Source organism: Arachis stenosperma, chromosome 3 (genome assembly GCF_014773155.1).
Source record: "Arachis stenosperma cultivar V10309 chromosome 3, arast.V10309.gnm1.PFL2, whole genome shotgun sequence".
In the NCBI taxonomy this organism is placed as follows: domain Eukaryota; kingdom Viridiplantae; phylum Streptophyta; class Magnoliopsida; order Fabales; family Fabaceae; genus Arachis; species Arachis stenosperma.
In genome coordinates this window covers 7,070,363-7,090,382 of record NC_080379.1, presented here as the reverse complement: position 1 = coordinate 7,090,382, position 20,020 = coordinate 7,070,363, and the positions used below count along the sequence as shown (strand labels likewise).

The 20,020-nt window shown below is 37.5% G+C and overlaps 3 protein-coding genes across 13 annotated transcripts; all 3 read left to right on the top strand.

Moving 5' to 3' along the window:
* Nucleotides 1–946: 946 nt before the first annotated feature.
* Nucleotides 947–3,727, top strand: LOC130965415 (ankyrin repeat-containing protein ITN1-like). Its single transcript, XM_057890180.1, has 5 exons — nt 947–1,502; nt 1,682–1,834; nt 1,918–2,046; nt 2,402–2,988; nt 3,086–3,727. The coding sequence occupies exons 1-5, from the start codon at nt 947–949 to the stop codon at nt 3,725–3,727; spliced, it is 2,067 nt and encodes a 688-aa protein (XP_057746163.1).
* A 969-nt stretch (nt 3,728–4,696) lies between these two features.
* On the top strand, nt 4,697–9,226 carry LOC130968508 (protein GAMETE CELL DEFECTIVE 1, mitochondrial-like). Of its 7 annotated transcripts, XR_009081683.1 has the most exons (6): nt 4,697–5,364; nt 7,119–7,305; nt 7,498–7,697; nt 7,796–7,857; nt 8,534–8,649; nt 8,739–9,221. XR_009081683.1 is itself a non-coding variant. In XM_057893813.1 (5 exons), the coding sequence occupies exons 1-4, from the start codon at nt 4,763–4,765 to the stop codon at nt 7,806–7,808; spliced, it is 1,002 nt and encodes a 333-aa protein (XP_057749796.1). In that variant the 5' UTR covers nt 4,697–4,762; the 3' UTR covers nt 7,809–7,857; nt 8,516–9,221. The 7 variants fall into 7 exon arrangements, 5 of the variants coding, with proteins under 5 accessions (XP_057749796.1, XP_057749794.1, XP_057749795.1 ...); XR_009081682.1 differs by having other exon boundaries at nt 7,796–8,649; nt 8,739–9,226; XM_057893813.1 differs by having other exon boundaries at nt 8,516–9,221.
* Nucleotides 9,227–9,603: 377 nt separating this feature from the next.
* Nucleotides 9,604–19,790, top strand: LOC130968507 (TMV resistance protein N-like). Of its 5 annotated transcripts, XM_057893810.1 has the most exons (9): nt 9,604–10,225; nt 10,562–11,660; nt 11,769–12,035; nt 12,153–12,954; nt 13,059–14,993; nt 15,129–15,332; nt 15,459–15,574; nt 17,650–17,822; nt 19,370–19,790. In XM_057893810.1, exons 1-4 carry the CDS (start codon nt 9,738–9,740, stop codon nt 12,501–12,503), a joined length of 2,205 nt encoding a protein of 734 aa, XP_057749793.1. In that variant the 5' UTR covers nt 9,604–9,737; the 3' UTR covers nt 12,504–12,954; nt 13,059–14,993; nt 15,129–15,332; nt 15,459–15,574; nt 17,650–17,822; nt 19,370–19,790. The 5 variants fall into 5 exon arrangements, with proteins under 5 accessions (XP_057749793.1, XP_057749790.1, XP_057749789.1 ...); XM_057893807.1 differs by having other exon boundaries at nt 15,479–15,574; nt 17,650–19,790; XM_057893806.1 differs by having other exon boundaries at nt 17,650–19,790.
* The last annotated feature ends 230 nt before the right edge of the window (nt 19,791–20,020 follow it).

Genomic DNA, 20,020 nt, shown 5'->3' with positions numbered 1-20,020 from the left:
ATAATTTTTAAGGGTTTTTTTTTGTGACGGAAATAAATTAAACAAAGAAAAACAAAACAAACAAAACAAGGAACTGCTTAAATAGAGGGCAGTCCCGTTTAAGATTACTCTGAAACTCTTTCCCAAGATGAAAGAAGCTCCACATGCGAAAGTTGTAACTTTATCGCCATCTTTGCCATAGTATCTGCCACCGTGTTTGCATCTCTCATAATCAAACGAAAGTCAACACGCCAATTCTAATGCATGGTATCTCTTATTTTGAGACCAATGGATCAATAAACCCAAAACCATCTTGAGTAACAAGATTAAATGCTTCCACACAATCCGTCTCACAAATAACATCTTGTTGACCCACATCCCAAGCTAAGAGATATCCTCTCCAAATAGCAAACAATTCTCCTTGAAGAATACTATTACTCTCAATCATTCCCAAACACTCCCTTTGCCAACTCCCATTAAAATCTCTAATAACACAAGCAAAACCAACACTATCATCCGAACCAAAATAACTAGCATCACAATTAATCTTAAAAGTACCAATGGATGGGGTTAATTGCAATAGCTTCTAACATACAAAAGAGTGCAGGTAACATTTTATAATATCTAAGAGGTTTATAGCAGGGAGGTAAATTGTTTTACATCTGTTATCTCTTATCTGTGTAAGCAAAGAATAATGGCCACGGTTTAAAACAGGAAGAAAGAGGTTGCTTTTAGTGATTAGATGCTTTAAACGGGGCATTAAACCTTCCTTGTGATACTAATCAAGAATTGGTGCTAAACCAAAGGACACAGACTTCTATGTTATTTTAACATTCATGATTAATGAGAGCTTCTTAATCCTACGAAAAACATTATTAATCACTAGCTAGCTAATTAATCCGCACATGCATGAGTAGATATAGAGTGCATATATTGCTGTGAGAAAAAGAGAGAATCAAAGGGGGAAATGGCTGAGAGTGAGAGAGAATCAATAAAAGAACAAATCTCTATGTTTGATGAGAAAATGATAAGTGCTCAAAGGGCTGCTAGGAGGGAAAACTGGAGGGAATTCAAGAAATTTTTTGAAGAAGATAGGATGCGATTACTTGAACCGCTTGACTTATTTGGGAACACTGCCATCCACATTGCGACTCACTCCAATAGTCCAAATCTCTTGAAGGAACTTCTGGAGATGCTTCCTCGACAAGAAAGGTGGCGCGCGATGAGGATGGGGAATTGCGTCAATAACACCCTTCTGCATGAGATTATCTTTTGCACAATGGTCGAAATGGCTGGTGTTGTGTTCAAGTTGGAGAAGGAGCTGCAGCAAGAAGAACCATATGAGCCCCTTGTAGAGGTAAGAAATGATTCTGGTGAATCCCCTCTGTTCAGGGCTGCCAAGCTTGGAAAGCTGAAGATGCTCAAGTATATGGCAAAACATGTGGTTGGTGACATAAGAAGTCATTTTGTAAGATTTGATAGATGTTCCATTCTTCATGCTTGCATTCTTGGTCAATTCTTTGGTAGGTCTCTCCCTAATTTCATAGTTGTCATTGAATAGTATGCTTATGGTAATAAGTATGATATATAGTATAGTAATTTGTCCATTCCATAATATCTATCACTCTATAAGTTTGGCATATTCATAACTTAATGTATCTCTATACTATAATAAAACGAAGAGTGTCACTTTATGGTGCAGATGTTGCTATTTGGTTATTGAAATTGGATGGAAATTTGGCTCAACACAAGGATATGGATGGGTTGACATGTCTTCAACTTCTTGCCAACATGCCTCTTGTTTTTCGGAGCCAAACCCCCTCAATTGGAGCAGTGAAGAACCTTATGTATTATTGTACATTCCTATTTCCCATTTCTACATTCAATTTTCCAACATTGGCATAATTGTTTACCTTTATTATAATTTGGTTGACGCAGTGCTTCCAGACGAAGGATATGAAATTGATGATGATTATGATGAGAAGGGAGAGGAGGAGGAAGAGAGTGTTGTGTTCAGACAGAAAACAGATCTAGAAAGTGGTCCACTGGATGAGGCAAAGCAACCCGGTACTCCCCCGGACAGCAGCATTCTTTTGTTTTTTTGTTTACATTACTAAGCACATGGATTTCCTAACGAAATTGTTTTCCGGCCCTTTTCATGTGAGTAAAGTTCATCAATTTGCTGCTTTTTCAAGGATCAGCTATTCTATATGGAAAATTCTGGCTAAAGGTATATACCATACAAGTTAAAATATAAACAAAGCTTTCTTAGCAACAGATTATCTTTTATCTTCAGGCATCTGATTTAATGTTAGTAACTCTATGTTATCCTTAGAAAATAGTTGAATTACTAATTGAACTAACTAGATTTTGTTGTAGGATTGCTTTCTTTTTGATCAATTTTATGGTTGATCATGTGCAGAGTTCAATGGGATTGGACATATTTGGCAAAAGAAGAAACAACACAAGTTAGCAGAGTGTCTGGCTGAGTTGTTAGTGCAGAAGGACTTCTCATGGCAGATTTCTTTTCATTCAAATTTTCAACCATTGATTGTGTTGCCAATTCTTTCCTCCAAACTAGACAGAATTAAAGAAATTCAGCTGATGAAGGAGAAACGCCAGTTAGTTGAAATAGCTCATTCTAGAATCAGCAAACCTTTGCTCAAGGAATCCATTTCCGAAGCATCCCATTTTAAAAACTACACACCTCTTCTCATGGCAGCCGGCTCAGGAATCATAGAAATTGTTGAAAAAATCATTGACATGAATCCTGAGGCTATTAGTCATGTTAGTCAGGATGAACACAATGTTCTACACATGGCTGTGAAGCACCGGCAGCTTAAAATCTTCAATCTGATAAAGAGAAATTCTGCATTCAAATCATTGATACACAGGATAACCGGGGAAGGTCGCACTCTCTTGCACCAAGTTGCTAGAATGGAGTTTTACAAGGAGCAACGGCTCCCTGGCGTGGCGTTCCAACTGCAAGACGAGTTGCGTTGGTACGAAGTAAGCAGCTCTATGACCCTTTCTGAATTGTGATTTGCTTTTGTCCTATATTCAAATTGATTAAAATTAACTGGTTCATTACAAATTATTGGTACAGAGAGTGAGAAGGATTGTTCCTCCTCACTACTTAATGCATTGTGACAAAGATGGCCTAACTGCGAAAGATGTTTTGGAAATGGAGCATCAGGATATGCACAAAGAGGCAAAGTCCTGGATAAAGGAGACAGCTCAATCATGCTCCACCGTAGCAGTTCTTGTTGCCACAGTTGTCTTTGCGGCGGCCTACACAATCCCAGGTGGGAGCCAAAATGGCACGCCAGTGTTCTTCGGCTCACGAGTGTTCCTCTTCTTCACTATCACTGATGTTGTGGCCCTTGTGAGCTCACTTGCCTCAGTGGTGATGTTCCTTTCAATCCTGACATCACCGTTCGAGCTATGGGATTTCTACAAGTCCCTCCCAAGAAAGCTCAGCCTGGGATTTGCATTGCTGTTCTTCTCATTGGTGTGCACAATGCTGGCATTCAGCGCAACCGTTTTGCTGACGATTCGGTTGGATAACAAGGAATGGACTTCTATTTTGTTCTATTGTGCTGGATTCCTTCTTGTGGCTATATTTGCATGGATGCAATTCCCACTCTATAAGACTCTTCAAAAGTTAGTTAGGAGGCTTTGCAACGGTGTTAAGCAGTTGGTGCCAACTACATTGATCAACTGTTTCAAAAGACACAAAAGATATTAATTAATTCACCAATGGCTAGATGATGGCGTTTTTCCTGATATAAACTAACATTACTTGTAAGGTGTAAATACTGTGACAGCATATATATACATTTGGGGGATCTTTCTGTAAGCTTCTTGATCACTGAAACACACACACTTTTCATGTATTTAAATGAGTCAAAAAGAATATTTCAAGCCTTTTATTAGACTTTAGGAAAGCTGAGATTTTAGAGTATATTGTTATGAACTTCACAATTACCATATCATAAGATCCTACCTTCCTACGCTTATTTTATAGTTTTTTTCATTCTTATTCTTAATACCTTTTAATGTGTCTTCTGTATTACTTTTATTTACTTTACTTTTAGAAATAAATAATTTTGTGTCCTTTTAACTTATGATTTATTTATTTATCCTTACAAATATTTCCTAAATATAATGTTAGTTTCTATAATATTACAACTTAACATTAAATTCAAATGATAGAGACAAAAGACTTAGGGCCATTTGAGAAGATTTAAAAGTAATTTTTTTTAAACTTTTGACTTATGAAAAGTAATAGTATTAATGTCTAGTGTAATTTTCAAAACCAAATTGCAGCTTTTTAAAAAGCTATTCAGGAGTTTATAGAAAAGTTAAAAAAATAACTTCTCTCATAATACTACTACTTTTTATCACATTTTTATAAAATAAGCACTTTTAAAACTAAAAATTCAAACACAAATTAACTTTTAAACTACTTTTAATATAGTCATTTATTATTTAAGCTATTTTTTCAAAAGTAGATTAATTAAGCTATTTTTTTAAACCGGGCTTAATAATAAAAACTCTCTTGCCCCCGAGTCATGGTAGCGTTTCAATTTTTTGGGAACCCTTTAGAATAGGGCCTACTTTTTCATATGGGCCCAACGCTATAAGCCCAATGACGAATAGCCGATATTACCCTATGTTCTACCCTCTTACACTCCGAATCCAATGCCTACTTCCGGGTCTGAGTAGCGCTTAGCTGCTTGCCTACTTCGCTACTTAGCTTCCTAATTTCTACAAACAAAAAATGCAAGCGTTTCGAAGAATCGCAACCTCTATCTCACTATCAAAACCCAAGCAATTAAACGCACCGTCCTTCACCGTTGCCGCCAAACCCTATCTCAAAATTTCCGACGAACTTCCCGCGGCGAGGTTCTGGTCGTCGGGGCGCCATTCCGGCAACGGCGAAGATGAATGGAACGAGGCGTGGGAGTCAGCGTGGCTTCCGGAGGATCTCACGCCCAAGTCTCGGGCGCCATGGGAGACCGACGTTAACTTTGGTTCCCCCTCCACGTCCTTGCGGCAGTCTTCCTCCACCGCCATTTCCGCCGGCGTTGCGGTGGCGGAAACCGAAGCTCATGCTGACGCGGAGACGAAGGCGTTCGTGGAGGAGATGAACGAGAATTGGGAGGTTAGGAGAAAGAAGGGATCGAAGGAGAAAGAGAAGGTGCAAAATGGTGCCGTTTATAGCGTGGAGAATATGAAGAAGGATTACCGGTTGAGGAAGCAAAGGGTGCACGCTGGGCTGTGGGTTAAGGAGATTGAGAAGCTCGAGGAGGCTAAGTTGGGGGATTCCAATGGCAGCAGCGGCGGCGATGACATTCAGAGATTGCTTGATAGCTGCTCGGAGTATGCCTCTCTCTCTTGTAATTTCGGTGTTGAAAATTGGAACTGCATTTCTATTTTTACTTTTATTTTATTATTTTCAAATAAGAATAAAGGGACAATTAGGTCCCGAAGATTTTGACTTCGGACTATTTAGTCCTAAAGAAAAAAAAAAAAAGAAAAAAAAAGTATCAATTTGGTTCTTCAGATATCAAATGGTGGATACATTATGTCCTCCTATTAATTTATCAACTAAAATTTAATAGTGATATCTATATGTATTGGTAATTATCTGAAGTATCCATTTATGACAGTTAGGCATATAGATAACAACTTTTGAAGTGAAATTTAACTTGTTTGTTTTGATAGGATTTGTGATAAATAAAGATATAAAGAATATATAAAAACTCAAAAGATAATAATGTTTCATTATTCAAAACTATATCGTTTTTATGTTTATGTGATGTGATAGTAACGAGACATGTACTACCATAAATAACGAAATACATGGACAATTTTGTTTTGTTTCGCACTATTCATTGATAGAAGGAAATACATTTCCACCGTTTGCTATCTCGGAGAACTTAATTAGTATATTTTTTTCTTCAAGGACTAATTAATCCAAGTTTAACATCTTCAAAGATCTAATTGTTACTTTTCTCTTCAAATAATGAAGGTTTTGTAATATTAATGCATGGTGTGGATGGTCCCTTAATTGGATTGAGTAAGTATTCAGAGTTGGTCAGTTGAAGTTGCCTCATACTGATGAGTGAGGAGAATTTTAGATGTGATTGGACCACGTTAGTGAAGTTTAGGGTTCCTAGTTTTATGAGATAAACATAAATTTTATGTTGCAGGGAAGAGCTGTCTTAGTGTAGAGCTTTGAGATCAATGAGGTACTTACTATAATTTACATTTTGAGAAATGTGAGAGGCCAACACTTTTTATCAATATTAGGTAACACTTTATTTTTATACTATTAAGATTTAGGGTGTAGGGTTTTGAATTTAGTATAAAAATATTTTTATTGGCCAAGTGTTGGTAAAATATGATAAATTTGTTGGTCATATAGTATTGCTCTTACATTTTTATAATAATCCATAAATGAGAAATCTCAAGAATTGAACTCAAGTCGGCTTTGTGAGGCACTGAGGCCTTAATGTCTTTATGTTATTGGTGACTGCACACCATCTTATGAGGCATTATAGCTATTTTAATAGAGTAGGGCATGTCAAATTTGTGTTGAATGTGGTCTCGTCAATGGGAATGTTAATGTATATGTTGCTTTGACAAGTTGCCATTCAACATGGTTGTCTATCTAAAACAAAATTAATAAATTATAAAACGATAGTTTCTCATGTTAAATATAAACATGGCACCATGTATAATTTTTGAAAACTCTTAGCAAGGATTCAGGAGTGTTTGATAATATCTCATTTTATCAATTAATCCTAGTTTATTCCATTTTCTAGTGTTAATAATGACCAGCTCTCCTGATAACTTAATCTTTTTGCTAATGCCCGTGATTCATTTCTAATTATTCTATGACACACCCCATGTTATAAATAGATAATTAGGCTTGAAGTTTGGACAAAGTATAGCTCAGTGTAGTGCTTTTCTATGTGATGAAATTCCATTTTTTATTTAGCTAAATGGTGTTGTAATCCTCCTCCTTTCCTAATTTATGTTTGCTACAGCAACTTCAATAATTTCAATTACATATACAATAGTGCTATACTATTTCTGTGTGTTGCACTTAATGCTCTAAACACTTGTAGCATCTTCGACTCCGGCAACAATGATCTGAACAACACGGAAGTTCCAACTTCTGAGTTCAAAAACATGCCTGATGGATGGGAAACAATATCTAAATCTCAAGATGGAAACATATGGGAGATGTCCCAGAGAGAAGAGGATATACTTCTCCAGGAATTTGAGCGTCGAATTGCTTATAGCAAGTTTCAGGTTTGTCTACAAATATATTCAAATTATGCATTTCGAGTGCCAAAACAAGGCACTAACACCATTTTCACAAACAATGAAGTTCATGGATACATTCTGGTTTTCTATAATGTCAGTCAGTTATATCTTCAAATTTCTTCCGCAGTCCTTATTTGCAGCACTTATTATTCACAATCTTGTGAATCTGGAATGCAGATCGCTAGTTTTATCAAGACTCATATATTTAGTCGGAGGAGACCAATCGATGGGTGGAAATATATGATAGAGGTGGTGGGACCAAATGCTAAGAAAGGGAAGGGTAGTGTCTCTAGGGTTCCCAGTCTAGCTGATCCCTCTACTCAACCGTTCAAGGAGAAGACCCTTGTTAACAAGAGTTACATTCCCCTTGAGAGAAGGTAGTATCATGTATTCTCTTTCACTTTCTATAGGTATTATCATTTAAATTTTGGCAGATAAGAGGACAGTTATAGCAACTTATCTATGCTGACAACAGATATGCTTCATGAGTACATGGTTAAATGCTCAAAACCCTTCATGAAGTTATGCATTTTCGGTGTAAGTTACCCTACTCTGCGGATTATTTGTAATGCATCCAATCTATTGCATGTTTGTCTGGCAATGTTTGCGTCCTATCCTTGTGTTGGTAAAGTTAGCTTATTATCCGTCAGTAGATAAATGTTTAATATAATAAGTTAATAAACTTGCAAGGAAAAAGTTTGTTTGTTTTAGAAAATGGTTTGCAGATTAAGGTATTTGAATTGAATAAGATATTTATAAACTACCAAATGGGATTTATGGAGTGATATTCATGAGAAATGGCATATTACTGCTGTTTTTTGAGATGGGAATCGACAAAAGAAAGGGTTTTCAAGTAAGTAGTTGTAGATATGCTTTGTGAGAATCATTGATACTAGTAAAAACGATAAAAAGTATATGGGTAACAGAGAAGTGAAAAAAGAAGGAAAGGAATAGTGATTAGAGAACTGCACTTACAAGCAGTTAAAATTTTTAAAGTGACACGATTTACAGACGAATTTACGTAGCAATCACCATTTAAGCAAAAGTGAGTAATCATCCATATTGAAACCTTGAATGCATATAAAATAATAATTCCAATTTACTAGACATTTATCTTTTAGTGATGAACTTGACATGGGTATCTGACTGCTTTATCTACATTTTCCGTTTGAAAAATTTAATATTGCATGTTAAGATTGAAAATCATGAACAGTAACCAGCAAAATAAAAAACGGCAGAGTGGCAGAGTGGCAGAAACAATTTGTACATCGCTACTCAGTACTCACGGTTGGCAAAATCATTGAATGGAATCTTGAGGCTATTTCAAATGTAAATGCATGTTCTATCATCTATGTGGCATCGACCACTCAGCAAATGAGTAAAGACCCAGATATTTACTCTTTCAACAAAATATGCAGACGCAGAAGCTTTCAAAAGAAATTTAGGATCTTGAATTTCACACTTGGGAGCCTATAACAGTTGAGACTTGAGAGTTGATATGCATAACATATTGTTCATTGCCCAGAACGTGTTGTTCATTGCCCAGAACGTGATGATGACTGGTGATTGTTCCGTGATCCCAAAAGCACCAGCACATGTAAAATAATCCAAAATACTAATTCAACACCCGGAGAATGAGATCGATAGCCACAACTATGCTCAAATAGTAAGAAATATGTAGAGTATAAAATATGGGAAACGTGTCAGGTGAAGTAATGTAACTTTCGTGGCATTTTAGTACGCCATGGTTTGTAACCATTAAGATTTAAATTAAAATATTTTAATGGTTAAGATGATGTGGAGTTTTTATGCTGTGAACACAAGTTATTTAAGGTATAGTTATCAAAATTGAATCGGACTGACGAAAAACTGATGAACCATAAAAAATATTATTCAACGGCCATTTTTCTTTAATATCTACACATGACATAGGAGTTAATTAATAATTTTTTTGTCTTTTTAGTAAGGAAGTAGTATCATAATGTTAACGAATTATAACTTAAATGACATGGTCTTTTTTTTTTCAAATAGCGGTCTCAAATTTGAGTCTTATTTCTAACTTAAAAAAAATATTTTTTTGAATTTGTTAAATTTTTGTATAGGTTTTATTTTTTTGTTTGATTTATGTTATATTTTTTATATATTATGTTATAAAATCACTCATTTGAAACTGATAGGAGGAGGTAAGAAGTACATGTATTCTTTATTTCTTTTCATTGAGCAAAGCTCCTTAGCTCCAGAAACCAATTATTAAAGTCAAGAAAGCTAGAAATACACGTTAAAATAAAATGTAAAAAAAGAAGACTAAAATGTAAGTCAAAGTTCATGCTTCTTGTGTGAGTGAATCATTCTCCTTCTGCAAATATTGGTTCATTTTTCATGATAGTACTGTGTTTGAGTTTTATGCTATTGAAGTGATGGCAAGAACAGTAGCAGCTTCTGAAACAAAGACTAATAAAAACTATGAAGTTTTCTTGAGTTTCAGGGGTAAAGACACGCGTGAAACATTCACAGGGTATCTCTATGAAGCTCTGTGCCGCGAGGGAATCATCACCTTCATGGATGATGAATATCTAACAGAAGGAGAAACAATTCGACCACAACTCTTAAAAGCCATTGAAGACTCAAAGGTTTCAATCGTTGTTTTCTCCGAAAATTATGCAACCTCAGCATGGTGTCTTGATGAGCTTGTCAAGATCCTCCAATGTCACAAGGAGAAGAACCAGCTCGTTTTTCCGATCTTCTACAAAGTAGATCCCTCTGATGTAAGGCATCAGAATAATAGTTACAAGCAAGCCATGGATGCTCATGAAATTAGGTATTGTTATGAGTCTCAGAAGGTTCAGAAGTGGAAGGAAGCTTTGGCTGAAATCTCCAACATGAAAGGGTTTCATTTGAAACAAGGGTGAGTAAATTAACTAATACTACTTACTTTGATCCTGATCCTTTTGGTACTAACAAGTCATTTTGGTTTCCAAGTATGAATGATACAAATCTACGAAGATAAAAATGGCTAACAATGCATATATTTTGTAGCTCTTAAAATGGTAACAAATTCAGGGTACTAACTATATGGTATATGCAGGAATACCTTTTTCTTTGTTTATATAATTGAAATGAAACAATTTAGAGCTGTAGAAATGTTAGTTGCTAAATGACAATTCTAGTCTATTGTTTTGAAGAAATAATTCCCTACTACTGAAAAAAATTGCATTAAACCATTTCATTTCTACATTTGCAGCTATGAATTTGAGTTTATTCAAGATATTGTGAACAAGATCAGTACTAAAGTATCTGCTAAGCAACTGCCCATTGAGGAGCATGTAGTTGGATTGCAGTACCAAGTTGCAAGACTGAAGTCCATTCTAGATATTGAGTCTAATGACAACACATTCATGTTAGGGATTCTTGGAATCGGCGGAATTGGCAAAACAACGCTTGCAAAAGCTTTGTATAACTCTCTCTGCAATCAGTTTGAAGGTGCTTGTTTTCTTTTCAATGTGAGAGAAACTTCAAGTCAAGAAAAGGGTAAAGTATGCCTACAACAAATGCTACTGTCAAAAATTCTTCAGAAGGGAAAAGTCAAGTTGGGCAGTGTTGATGAAGGAATCTCCACATTAAAAGAGAGACTTTGCACAAAAAGAGTTCTTATAGTTCTTGATGATGTTGATAAAATTGAACAGTTACAAGCACTAGCAGGAGGATGTGCTTGGTTTGGTTCTGGAAGTAGGATTATCATAACGACAAGGGATAAATATTTGCTAGCAGTTCATCAGGTCAAAAGGATTTATGATATGCCAATGCTGAATGAACATGATTCTCTCCAGCTGTTTTGTCAGAATGCATTCAAAACGAGTAGCCCGCCCACAAACTATGAAGACATGTGCAATCGAGCAATTCGATATGCCAAAGGCCTTGCATTAGCTTTAAAAGTTATAGGCTCGAATTTGATTGACAAAGATTTGAAAGAGGGGAAGTCTGCACTGAACAAATATGAAAAGAATCCTCATATAGATATTCAAAGTATTCTTAGAATAAGCTATGACAGTCTGCAGCACAATGAAAAGGAGATTTTCCTTGACATAGCATGCTTCTTTAATGGAATGAGATCGGATTATGTTAAAAGAATACTAGATGGGTGTGGATTCTACTCAGAAGATGGCATCAGAATATTAATTGATAAATCTCTCATAGCTATTGAACATGGTTACTTGAGGATGCATGACTTAATAAAGGACATGGGTAGAGACATTGTTAAGCAGGAGGCACCAAAAGAAGCTGGCGAACGAAGCAGATTATGGTTTCGAGAAGATGTTCTTGAAGTACTAACAAAAAATACAGTAAGTACACCAATAAATTGCTATCTTTAATCAAAATATTGAATCCCCTTCTCACTAGGAATTAATGCCATGTAAATAACTTTTGATGTTTTTTTACTCGTGTTAAAGGGAAGTGCTAAAATTGAAGGTATAAAACTTGATTTGCCAGAAGGGGTTAATTGGAGTGATACTCTCTTTAAGAAGATGAAGAAACTTAGGATTCTCATCGTTCGGAACACGAGTTTCCGATCTTGGCCTATTTATCTGCCGAATCAATTAAAGCTGCTTGATTGGAAGGGATATCCTTCAAAATCCCTTCCACCTGGCTTTTATCCCGAGCAAATTGCTGCCTTCAATTTATGCTTTAGTCTTCTTGTATTGAAAAGGCCATTTCAGGTACAATTGATTCTCTTCTTCTCATTCCTCTAATGGGAAAGTTAGATATGCTGATGGTTCCTTTCTTCTCAAAATTGGCATAATGTTGTTATTAACTAACTGATCATTGTTTTTCAGAAATTTGAGCATTTGACTTGCATGAATTTCTCTTGCTGTCAGTCCATCACTAAATTCCCTGACGTGTCTGGAGCAAAAAGTTTAAGAGAATTGATACTTGATCGATGTAAGAAACTGGTTAAGGTTGATGACTCACTTGGTTTTCTTCCTAACCTTGTTTATTTGAGTGCTTCAGAATGCACTCAACTGAGGAGTTTTCTGCCGCAAATCTCTTTGCCATCTCTTGAATATCTTAGCTTTGACTTGTGTAGTAGACTTGCACATTTCCCAGATATACTGGGAAAGAATGATAAGCCATTAAAAATTTCTGAGACATACTGCTTTAAGAGAGCTTTCAGATTCTTTTGCTGAACTTAGTGGACTTGGCTATTTAGATATGACAGGTTGTAAGGAACTAAAATATCTACCAAGTAGCTTATTTATGTTGCCAAATTTTGTCACCTTGAAAATTGGAGGATGTTCCCAACTTCGAGAATTATTAACAAGTTCCAAAGGAAGGCTTTCTGAAGCAGAGCACCGGCCAAAGTTAGAGACCTTGGATTTTAGCAATGCATGTTTGTCAAATGAAGATCTTCATGTAATTATGCAGAGTTTTCCAAACTTGAAAGACTTAAACGTATTGTCAAACTATTTTGTGTCATGCCCAGAAAGCATTAAAGAGTCTATTTGCTTGAGAAGTCTTGATGTGAGCTACTGCCTTAAGCTTCAAGAAATTCCAGAACTTCCTTCTAATGTTCAAAAATTAAATGCAAGACATTGCAATTCCTTGACAGCAGATACGTCAAGCATGCTATGGTCACAGGTTTAATCTTATTTCTTTCCATTTGAGCATGCATAAAAGAATTGATGAAAGAAGAATGAAAATCAGCACTAAGCAAGTTTATTATGTATTATTGGATGTAACAGGTGTGTAAAGAGATAAACAAATTACAAGTTTTGATGCCACAGACAGATATTCCAGATTGGTTCCACTATCATGATCAAGGCGGAATTCCAATCTTCTGGGCACGTTGCAAGTTCCCTGCTGTGGCTCTAGCATTCATGTTTGGCAAAATGAACTACCAAGCAGTTGAGCTTCACTTGTTTATCGACAGCGAGCATGTAAATGTCCAGCGCCAACACAAGCATACTTTAAATATTGCAGAAAATCATGTGCTTCTGTGTGACCTTCGAGCTTTCTTCAATGACGAGGAATGGGAGAGGCTTGATGCACGCATTGGACATGATAATAACTGGAAGCAAGTTCAGGTGGTGTGTGAACCAGACACAAGCCTAAGAGAATGGGGAGTGTATGTGTACAAAAAAGAAACAAACATGAATGATATCCAATTCACATGTCCATATCCTGAGTCCTCAAGGCTACAATCCTTGCTAGTTATTACAAATACTAAAACCATATCAAGAGAGGATGATATGGAAATAGAAAGTGCAAGGGCTTCTTCATGCTCAGTTGAAGAGACATCAGCTAGTATTGTACAAGCTTTAGAAGCATCATACTCAAAACATGGTGTGCTACATGTTAATTCAAATAGTTGTGCTCAAACTTGTAGACTCTGCTGCTCAGCATTACTTTCAAGTTACAGGAGACTGCTTTGCTGTACCTGCAGATGTAGGATTGATGATGATGAGCCTTGTGGAGAAGCACGGATGACAAAGGCACAGCCAGCGCGATTCATGCTAGATGATAATTTAAATTGTTGTGCTCAATCCTGTAGCCTCTGCTTCTCAGCATTACTTTCAAGTTTCAGGAGACTGCTTTGCAGAATCTGTAGACGCAGACTTGATAATGATGAGCCTTATGGAGAAGTAAAGATGACAAAGGCAGGGTCAGGGTCAATGATTTCAAGACCACAAGAAGAATCAAGTGAAAATGTTGATGAGGAGCATGTTCCTTCTTCCTTCTCACAAAGCCTACAAACTGTGGTGGAAAACTTGAAGAGGCTTACAGCTCCAAGAGAAGACAAAGGTTGGAGTCATGGAGAAGACTGTTACAACTCAGAATTGAGTGATGTTGATTATGAGGAGGACCACGGGGAAGGAGACTTGGACACGGAAGCATAGGACTGTAGGAGATCTTTAGGGGGAGTGTGAATTGTAAGTTCATGATGAAGCCAAGTGGTTGAAGGATAATGATTGTGTACAAGTTTGGTACTCGAGAACACACATCATGTCTAATCTCCTCACATGTGGCACGTCCGTTAACCGTCAAGAGAATTAGATGAAAACGACTTGATCAAAAGGGAGTCTTACACTATTATCTTATCTTCTTTTTTTTTTGGACGTGGCCATGGGCCAGAAGACTGACCCGGACCAGAACCCGGAACCCGAACTCGCCCAGACCCAGAAACCACAACCCGAACTCGCCCTGCTCTCCATACCCCCAAAGCCCGACCTTAATCTATCGTGTCCTCTTCTTCGTCGAGCTTAAGGCGTCGCCGCTCCGCCATTTTCAACGGACCTCCGTGCAAAGCTCAGAAGACTTATGCATGTCGCTGATCCTGTTGTGGGTCTTCCTGAGCTGTGTCACCGACCTGTCGTTCCCTGTAGGTGTGCCGTAATCAACCGGCGCGGCATCCCTCCCTCGATGAATCTCCCAGTGGTGCCCTTGAGCTCGTCCTGAACTTGCTAAACTCACAGCCGTGATATGTCCACTGCTACCCCTCTGCCGAGCGAGATTCTGCCCAGGAGTGAATCTGACAGCGTCCCCTCCGCTAAGCATATTACTTATGTTGATAGTGTCCCTGCTGGAGTCTTTCATCGGCCAAGGCACAGCCGTGTGTTGAAGCCGGCGTTCCCCCTGAGATGTATGGCTGTTCCAGGTTTCCGTTTCCACCCGCCCAGGTAATCCTTCGTCGCTTTGACCTCCGTGAAGGTTGGTTGAAACTGAAACCTGATTGTCTTGAGTTGGATTGCCTTGATTGTTCTGAAGATTTGTGAATCCTGCTTCTGTTCTTATTATGTTCCTGACCTGTATAGGCAGAATAACTGTCCACTGCCTCTGTAGCTGATTTCCTGCTGCCATCGCTGCCATCGCTGCCAGTTGGTGAGCTAAGATGTTACCTTCTCGTGGAGTCCAAGTAGTTCCCACATCCGGAGCCTCTTCCAGCAGTTGCTTAATGTCCCTGATGATTGCGTCTGCTTCAGCTAAGGGCATTCTTGCCTTGATCGCTTGAATCAGAGGTAAACAATCTGATTCAATTATACAGTTCCTTATCTGTAGATTTTTAGTGAGTATAAGAGCTTCTCTGTATGCCTGTGCTTCAGCTGCTAAAGCTGATGTGGTCTTGAATTTTGATGATGTTCCAGTAATGATTTTTCCTTGCCAGTCCCTGATCACTTCTGCTGATGCTGCCATTCCTGTTTCCCTGTGAAAGGCCGCATCTAAGTTTACTTTCACCTTGTTGCGAGGAGGAGGCCTCCAGGTGATTCTCCTACTCTCTCCATTCCTGCCTGCTATAGCTTTGTTATCTCTGTTTAAGTCCTTTGTTGCATTCTGATATTTTGCTGCAAGCTGTTCTGAATGTATTATTGTATTTTGTGGATTGAGTTTTATTTGCTGGAAAATGTGCTGGTTTCTAGCTTTCCAAATGCACCAACAAACACATCCTAAATTCCACAAAACTTTGTCTTGTTCATTTCCTTCCAGACTCTTGATCTTGTCAATTGTGTTCATCAACCATTTTTCAAAAGATCCCACATTATAAGTCGTAGGCACGATTTGAAGACTAGATCCAAACCACACCTCTCTAGTCCACAGGCATAATAGTAACACATGTTCTATTGTCTCATTTTGTTCCTGGCATATACTGCACTTGGGTGTAGGGGCACTTTTTCGCTGATATAAATTCGCGTTCACTGGCAGAATTCCATGCCCTGCTTTCCATAAAAACACTTTAACCTTTTGCGGTACTGGTAATCTCCAAATCTTCTCCCATACCTCCTTCGAATTCTGACTTGTCGAAGCTTTGCCGAGCATTGTCTCTTCCCTTGAATCTTTCTCTTCCTTCGCTGCCTGGTATCCGGATCTGACTGAATACTGTCCGTCATTCCTATACAGCCAAACAAAATGATCCTTCTTATTAATCAAACTAATGGGCGTTCTTGTTATCAGCTCAAGCACGTTACCATGAAAAATATCCCGAATTTTGTCTAAGTCCCAGCCCTCGCCCTCTCTTACTAGCTCGCTCACTCTTCTATGTTGATTTTCTCCGACTCTCCCCAACTTATCTATTCCTACCACCCAATTATCTTCCCAAATATCTATCCCTGCTCCACTTCCTACACTCCACCTTCCCTTCCTTCTGAGGAAATCTCTATCCTCCAACATGCTCCTCCATATCCATGATGCGTTACCTCCTCTTCCCGCTTCCCATAGGCTGCAATTTGGATAGTAAATGGCCTTTAGAATCCGAGCCCATATTGCATCTTCCTCCTTTAGCAGTCTCCAAGCTTGCTTAGCCAAGAGTGCTGTGTTTTGGCATTCAAAATCCTTAAACCCGAAGCCTCCGTTTAATTTGCTCTTAGTCATTTTTGTCCAGCTCTTCCAATGAATGCTTCTTTCCTTACCATTGTTAGTCCACCAGAATCTCGCAATTGCTGATTCAATTTTCCTGCAAAAAGACTTGGGGAATTTGATGATGTTCATGGCATAGACTGGAATCGCCTGTATAACATCCTTTATCAAAACCTCCTTTCCAGCTTGATTTAAAAGTTTCTCTTTCCATCCTTGCATTTTGTCTAGAATCTTCTCTTGTAAAAATTGATGTAACTTAAATTTACAAACTCAGCAAAGAAAAATTTGACAGGAAAATCAGATACATGCAAAGCCCAGTAACAGTTTTTTTTTTTGGTAAGCTATCCGGGCCACAACTGGCCCAGACCCACAGCAGAAAACCCGAATCCCAACCTGATCCGCTTCATGACCCCAAATTCAAAATCACGATTCCCCCAAATTCAAAACCACGACCCGCTTCATATCCCCTTTTGCGCTCCACCGCCACCTCATCTGCTTGGACGATCTTCTACAAGGCTCCTGCACCTTCCATTGGATCCTTGCTGCTCGGCGATGATGAAATCGAAGCAAGGACGCCACCGTCCCTCTCCTCGTCTGCCTTGCCGGCGACTCCTATTGATGCAACTTTGACCTCGGGTTTCGGAGCAGAATCACCCCTTGGACCTCACTGTTATAATAACAGAGAACGTCATCACCAAAAGCCGCCGGATAGAAGTTGCCGGAGAAAAGTTTGCCGCTGGAAATTTTGCCACAACTCTGCTTCACCGTCGCTGCCCCTCATACAGCTATTGCTTCCATGACAATGGTGGCCATGCCTCTGTCGCGTCAGTACAACCGTCCTGTTTGTGAGTTAGTTGATGAAGTAGGAATTTTAGGAAATGATGGTTGGAGCTTCTCAGGTTGGTGATCCAATTGATAGGCCTTCACTCCTCTGTAGCTTGCTTTTACTGTTCTTAACATTAGATCTTCTCCTTGGTTTCACAGGCTACCCCTCTGATTTGGTAAGGGAGCAGCACAACCAAGTTTGTTTTGGTATGGCAGGCTCACTCAACATGCTCTGACTCTGGCTTCGCTTCTCACAATGCTTGCAATTTCCGGTGGGGGATGACCTGACTGCGATCTCATGAGCTAGTCTGTTTCTCTCTCTCGGCATCCAGGTGAACCCTGTATCCTGCAAATCATTCGAAAGCATGAGAATATCTTTGAGGATTGCATCAATTTCCCAAATTTTTCCTTTTGATTTTACTGCTTGAACAAGAATTAGGCTATCTGATTCTATAATAGTCTTTCCAAGCATTAAGTTTTTTGCCATAATGATAGCTTCCCTGAGTGCAGTGGCCTCGGCTATTAGGCTTGATTTGGCTTTGAAACTTGATGTCGATCCTGTAATGATGCTTCCCATGTTTTGTGATGTTTATTTTGGAATTTCACAAGAAAGGGTTAAAGGAATTAGGCTTACCAATGGTGTGTGATTGCGGGAGTATTTGCATTGGCAGTGTTTTTGTAAAATGAACATTGAATTTTTTGGGTTAGACCTTTTTTAGCCTTCATAACATATTATGCGACATCTATTAATTTGCCAAAGGAGAGTATGGCTTTAAATCACAGTAAGAATGTCTCTAGAAGTGCTATCTCAAATGATCTTCAAGTTTGAAGATGGATATGGAACCAAGTCCATTAGTAAATTATACTGTGAATGAGGGAAATTATTGAGAGATTAATATTATACATACACATAATAAGTGGCTGAAGCATGTGATATAATGACAAAGGTGTTTATCTCAGACTAAGCCACACACCAGGTTTAAATCCTAGCAGTGATAGCTAGGTTAGTGTGTGTGTGTGTGTATTTGTACGGTAAAAGAAAAAAAACATAATAGGAACATTGTGTAAAAAGTTGGAATCAATTGTCTAAGAAAATTCTAAGAAAGTTGTTCAAACTACTACAAGCAAATAGAAGTTATTTGTTATTTTAAGAAAATTCCACCTTTATAATGTACTTATTTATTGGATTCGAATCAGTTTACTTGTTGTTAGTTTAATCTATTAGATTTTATTTCAACTCAGTACATAAGATATTATTATTATTATTATAACTAATGCTAAGTTCAATCCATTAGTTTAATTTCTTTCTGTATTATATATGTTCTCTATGAACATACCAAAGAATATTCAACGCTACTTCTTGTGTAGCATATTACTATAAAATCTTATATTTTCTTATAATCTTCTTATCACTATATTTTTTTACTAAAAAAAACAATATAAAGACATATTTTTTTAATTTACTGTGTACTTATTATTCTTATTAAATAGATCATGGATAGAGGAAAATAAGTTGTACAAATATTTTTTACCTAAAATATTAAAAAACCTTATTAGTATAACATGAAATAAAATACATTAGAATAAAATTGCAATTTTCATTTTTTCTTTTTTTATGCCATGATAAAATAGCCTAATTTCTGCACAATACAACAGGAAGTGATGCTCAACATGCCCAAATAAACCAGGAAGTGATTGATGACTAATAACTCTTCCATCTCCATAGCATTTTCTAAATTTCCACATGCATAAATATCCCCACAGCATATATACAAACTTGACAAGTCATGCTACTAATTAATAGTCTCCATATTTTATATATTATTATGATATGATTATTATTATTTCTTAAGTGTCATATATATATACTTGGGAGAAGGTTATGCTGCTGTTTCAGTAGTTGATGGCTTGAGAAGTGAAGAAGAAGAACCAAGAGGCTCATGCACTACAGAGTTGGAAGAAACTGATATGGGATTTCCCTCAGATCTCTGCCCTTCTACAGTGTCCCACAAAAAGCTGAATTCACAGCAGTTCATCAATGATATTGTCAGATCCAGGTGTCATTCACACACACTCTACACGTTTGGTTCTACACCTCCAGATATTTTTTTGGATCCATACCTTAGAAAATTCCTTTTTAATATGCTTTCTCTTCACAAGTTGCTGCAATCACAACTTGTAGTGGTGGATAGGTTTGTAAATTGTTGTATATATTACTAAGTACTAACAATTAGGACTATTACAAGGCATGTAAAATTGTACAGTGTTCTTCTTTATTGAATTGAATTTAATTTTGTTAATATGCATTCTCGATTGTGTTTATCCTACTATTAATTGTTTTTGGAAGGAATTATTGATTATTAAAGGAATTGATTGGCTTCTTCGGTGTTACACCCAAAAAAAACCTATTTAATTGCTGACATGAATTCTTGCAAAGCTTATCTATTTAATAGCATTTTGCCTTAATATAATGCTTTTCGATGGACTAAAGACAAGATTCATCAGAAAATTAGTCAGTTTTTTTGTTAGA

What these genes read in the sequence shown, in the direction of transcription:
- LOC130965415 (XM_057890180.1), top strand. Translation starts at nt 947, where the DNA reads ATGGCTGAGAGTGAGAGAGAATCAATAAAAGAACAAATCTCTATGTTT. An exon ending in CATTCTTGGTCAATTCTTTG is followed by an intron (nt 1,503 to 1,681) that starts GTAGGTCTCTCC and finishes TTTATGGTGCAG; the next exon opens with ATGTTGCTATTTGGTTATTG. An exon ending in GGATGAGGCAAAGCAACCCG is followed by an intron (nt 2,047 to 2,401) that starts GTACTCCCCCGG and finishes GATCATGTGCAG; the next exon opens with AGTTCAATGGGATTGGACAT.
- LOC130968508 (XM_057893813.1), top strand. Translation starts at nt 4,763, where the DNA reads ATGCAAGCGTTTCGAAGAATCGCAACCTCTATCTCACTATCAAAACCC. An exon ending in TTGCTTGATAGCTGCTCGGA is followed by an intron (nt 5,365 to 7,118) that starts GTATGCCTCTCT and finishes AAACACTTGTAG; the next exon opens with CATCTTCGACTCCGGCAACA. An exon ending in TTGCTTATAGCAAGTTTCAG is followed by an intron (nt 7,306 to 7,497) that starts GTTTGTCTACAA and finishes TCTGGAATGCAG; the next exon opens with ATCGCTAGTTTTATCAAGAC.
- LOC130968507 (XM_057893807.1), top strand. Translation starts at nt 9,738, where the DNA reads ATGGCAAGAACAGTAGCAGCTTCTGAAACAAAGACTAATAAAAACTAT. An exon ending in AAGTACTAACAAAAAATACA is followed by an intron (nt 11,661 to 11,768) that starts GTAAGTACACCA and finishes CTCGTGTTAAAG; the next exon opens with GGAAGTGCTAAAATTGAAGG. An exon ending in TATTGAAAAGGCCATTTCAG is followed by an intron (nt 12,036 to 12,152) that starts GTACAATTGATT and finishes ATTGTTTTTCAG; the next exon opens with AAATTTGAGCATTTGACTTG.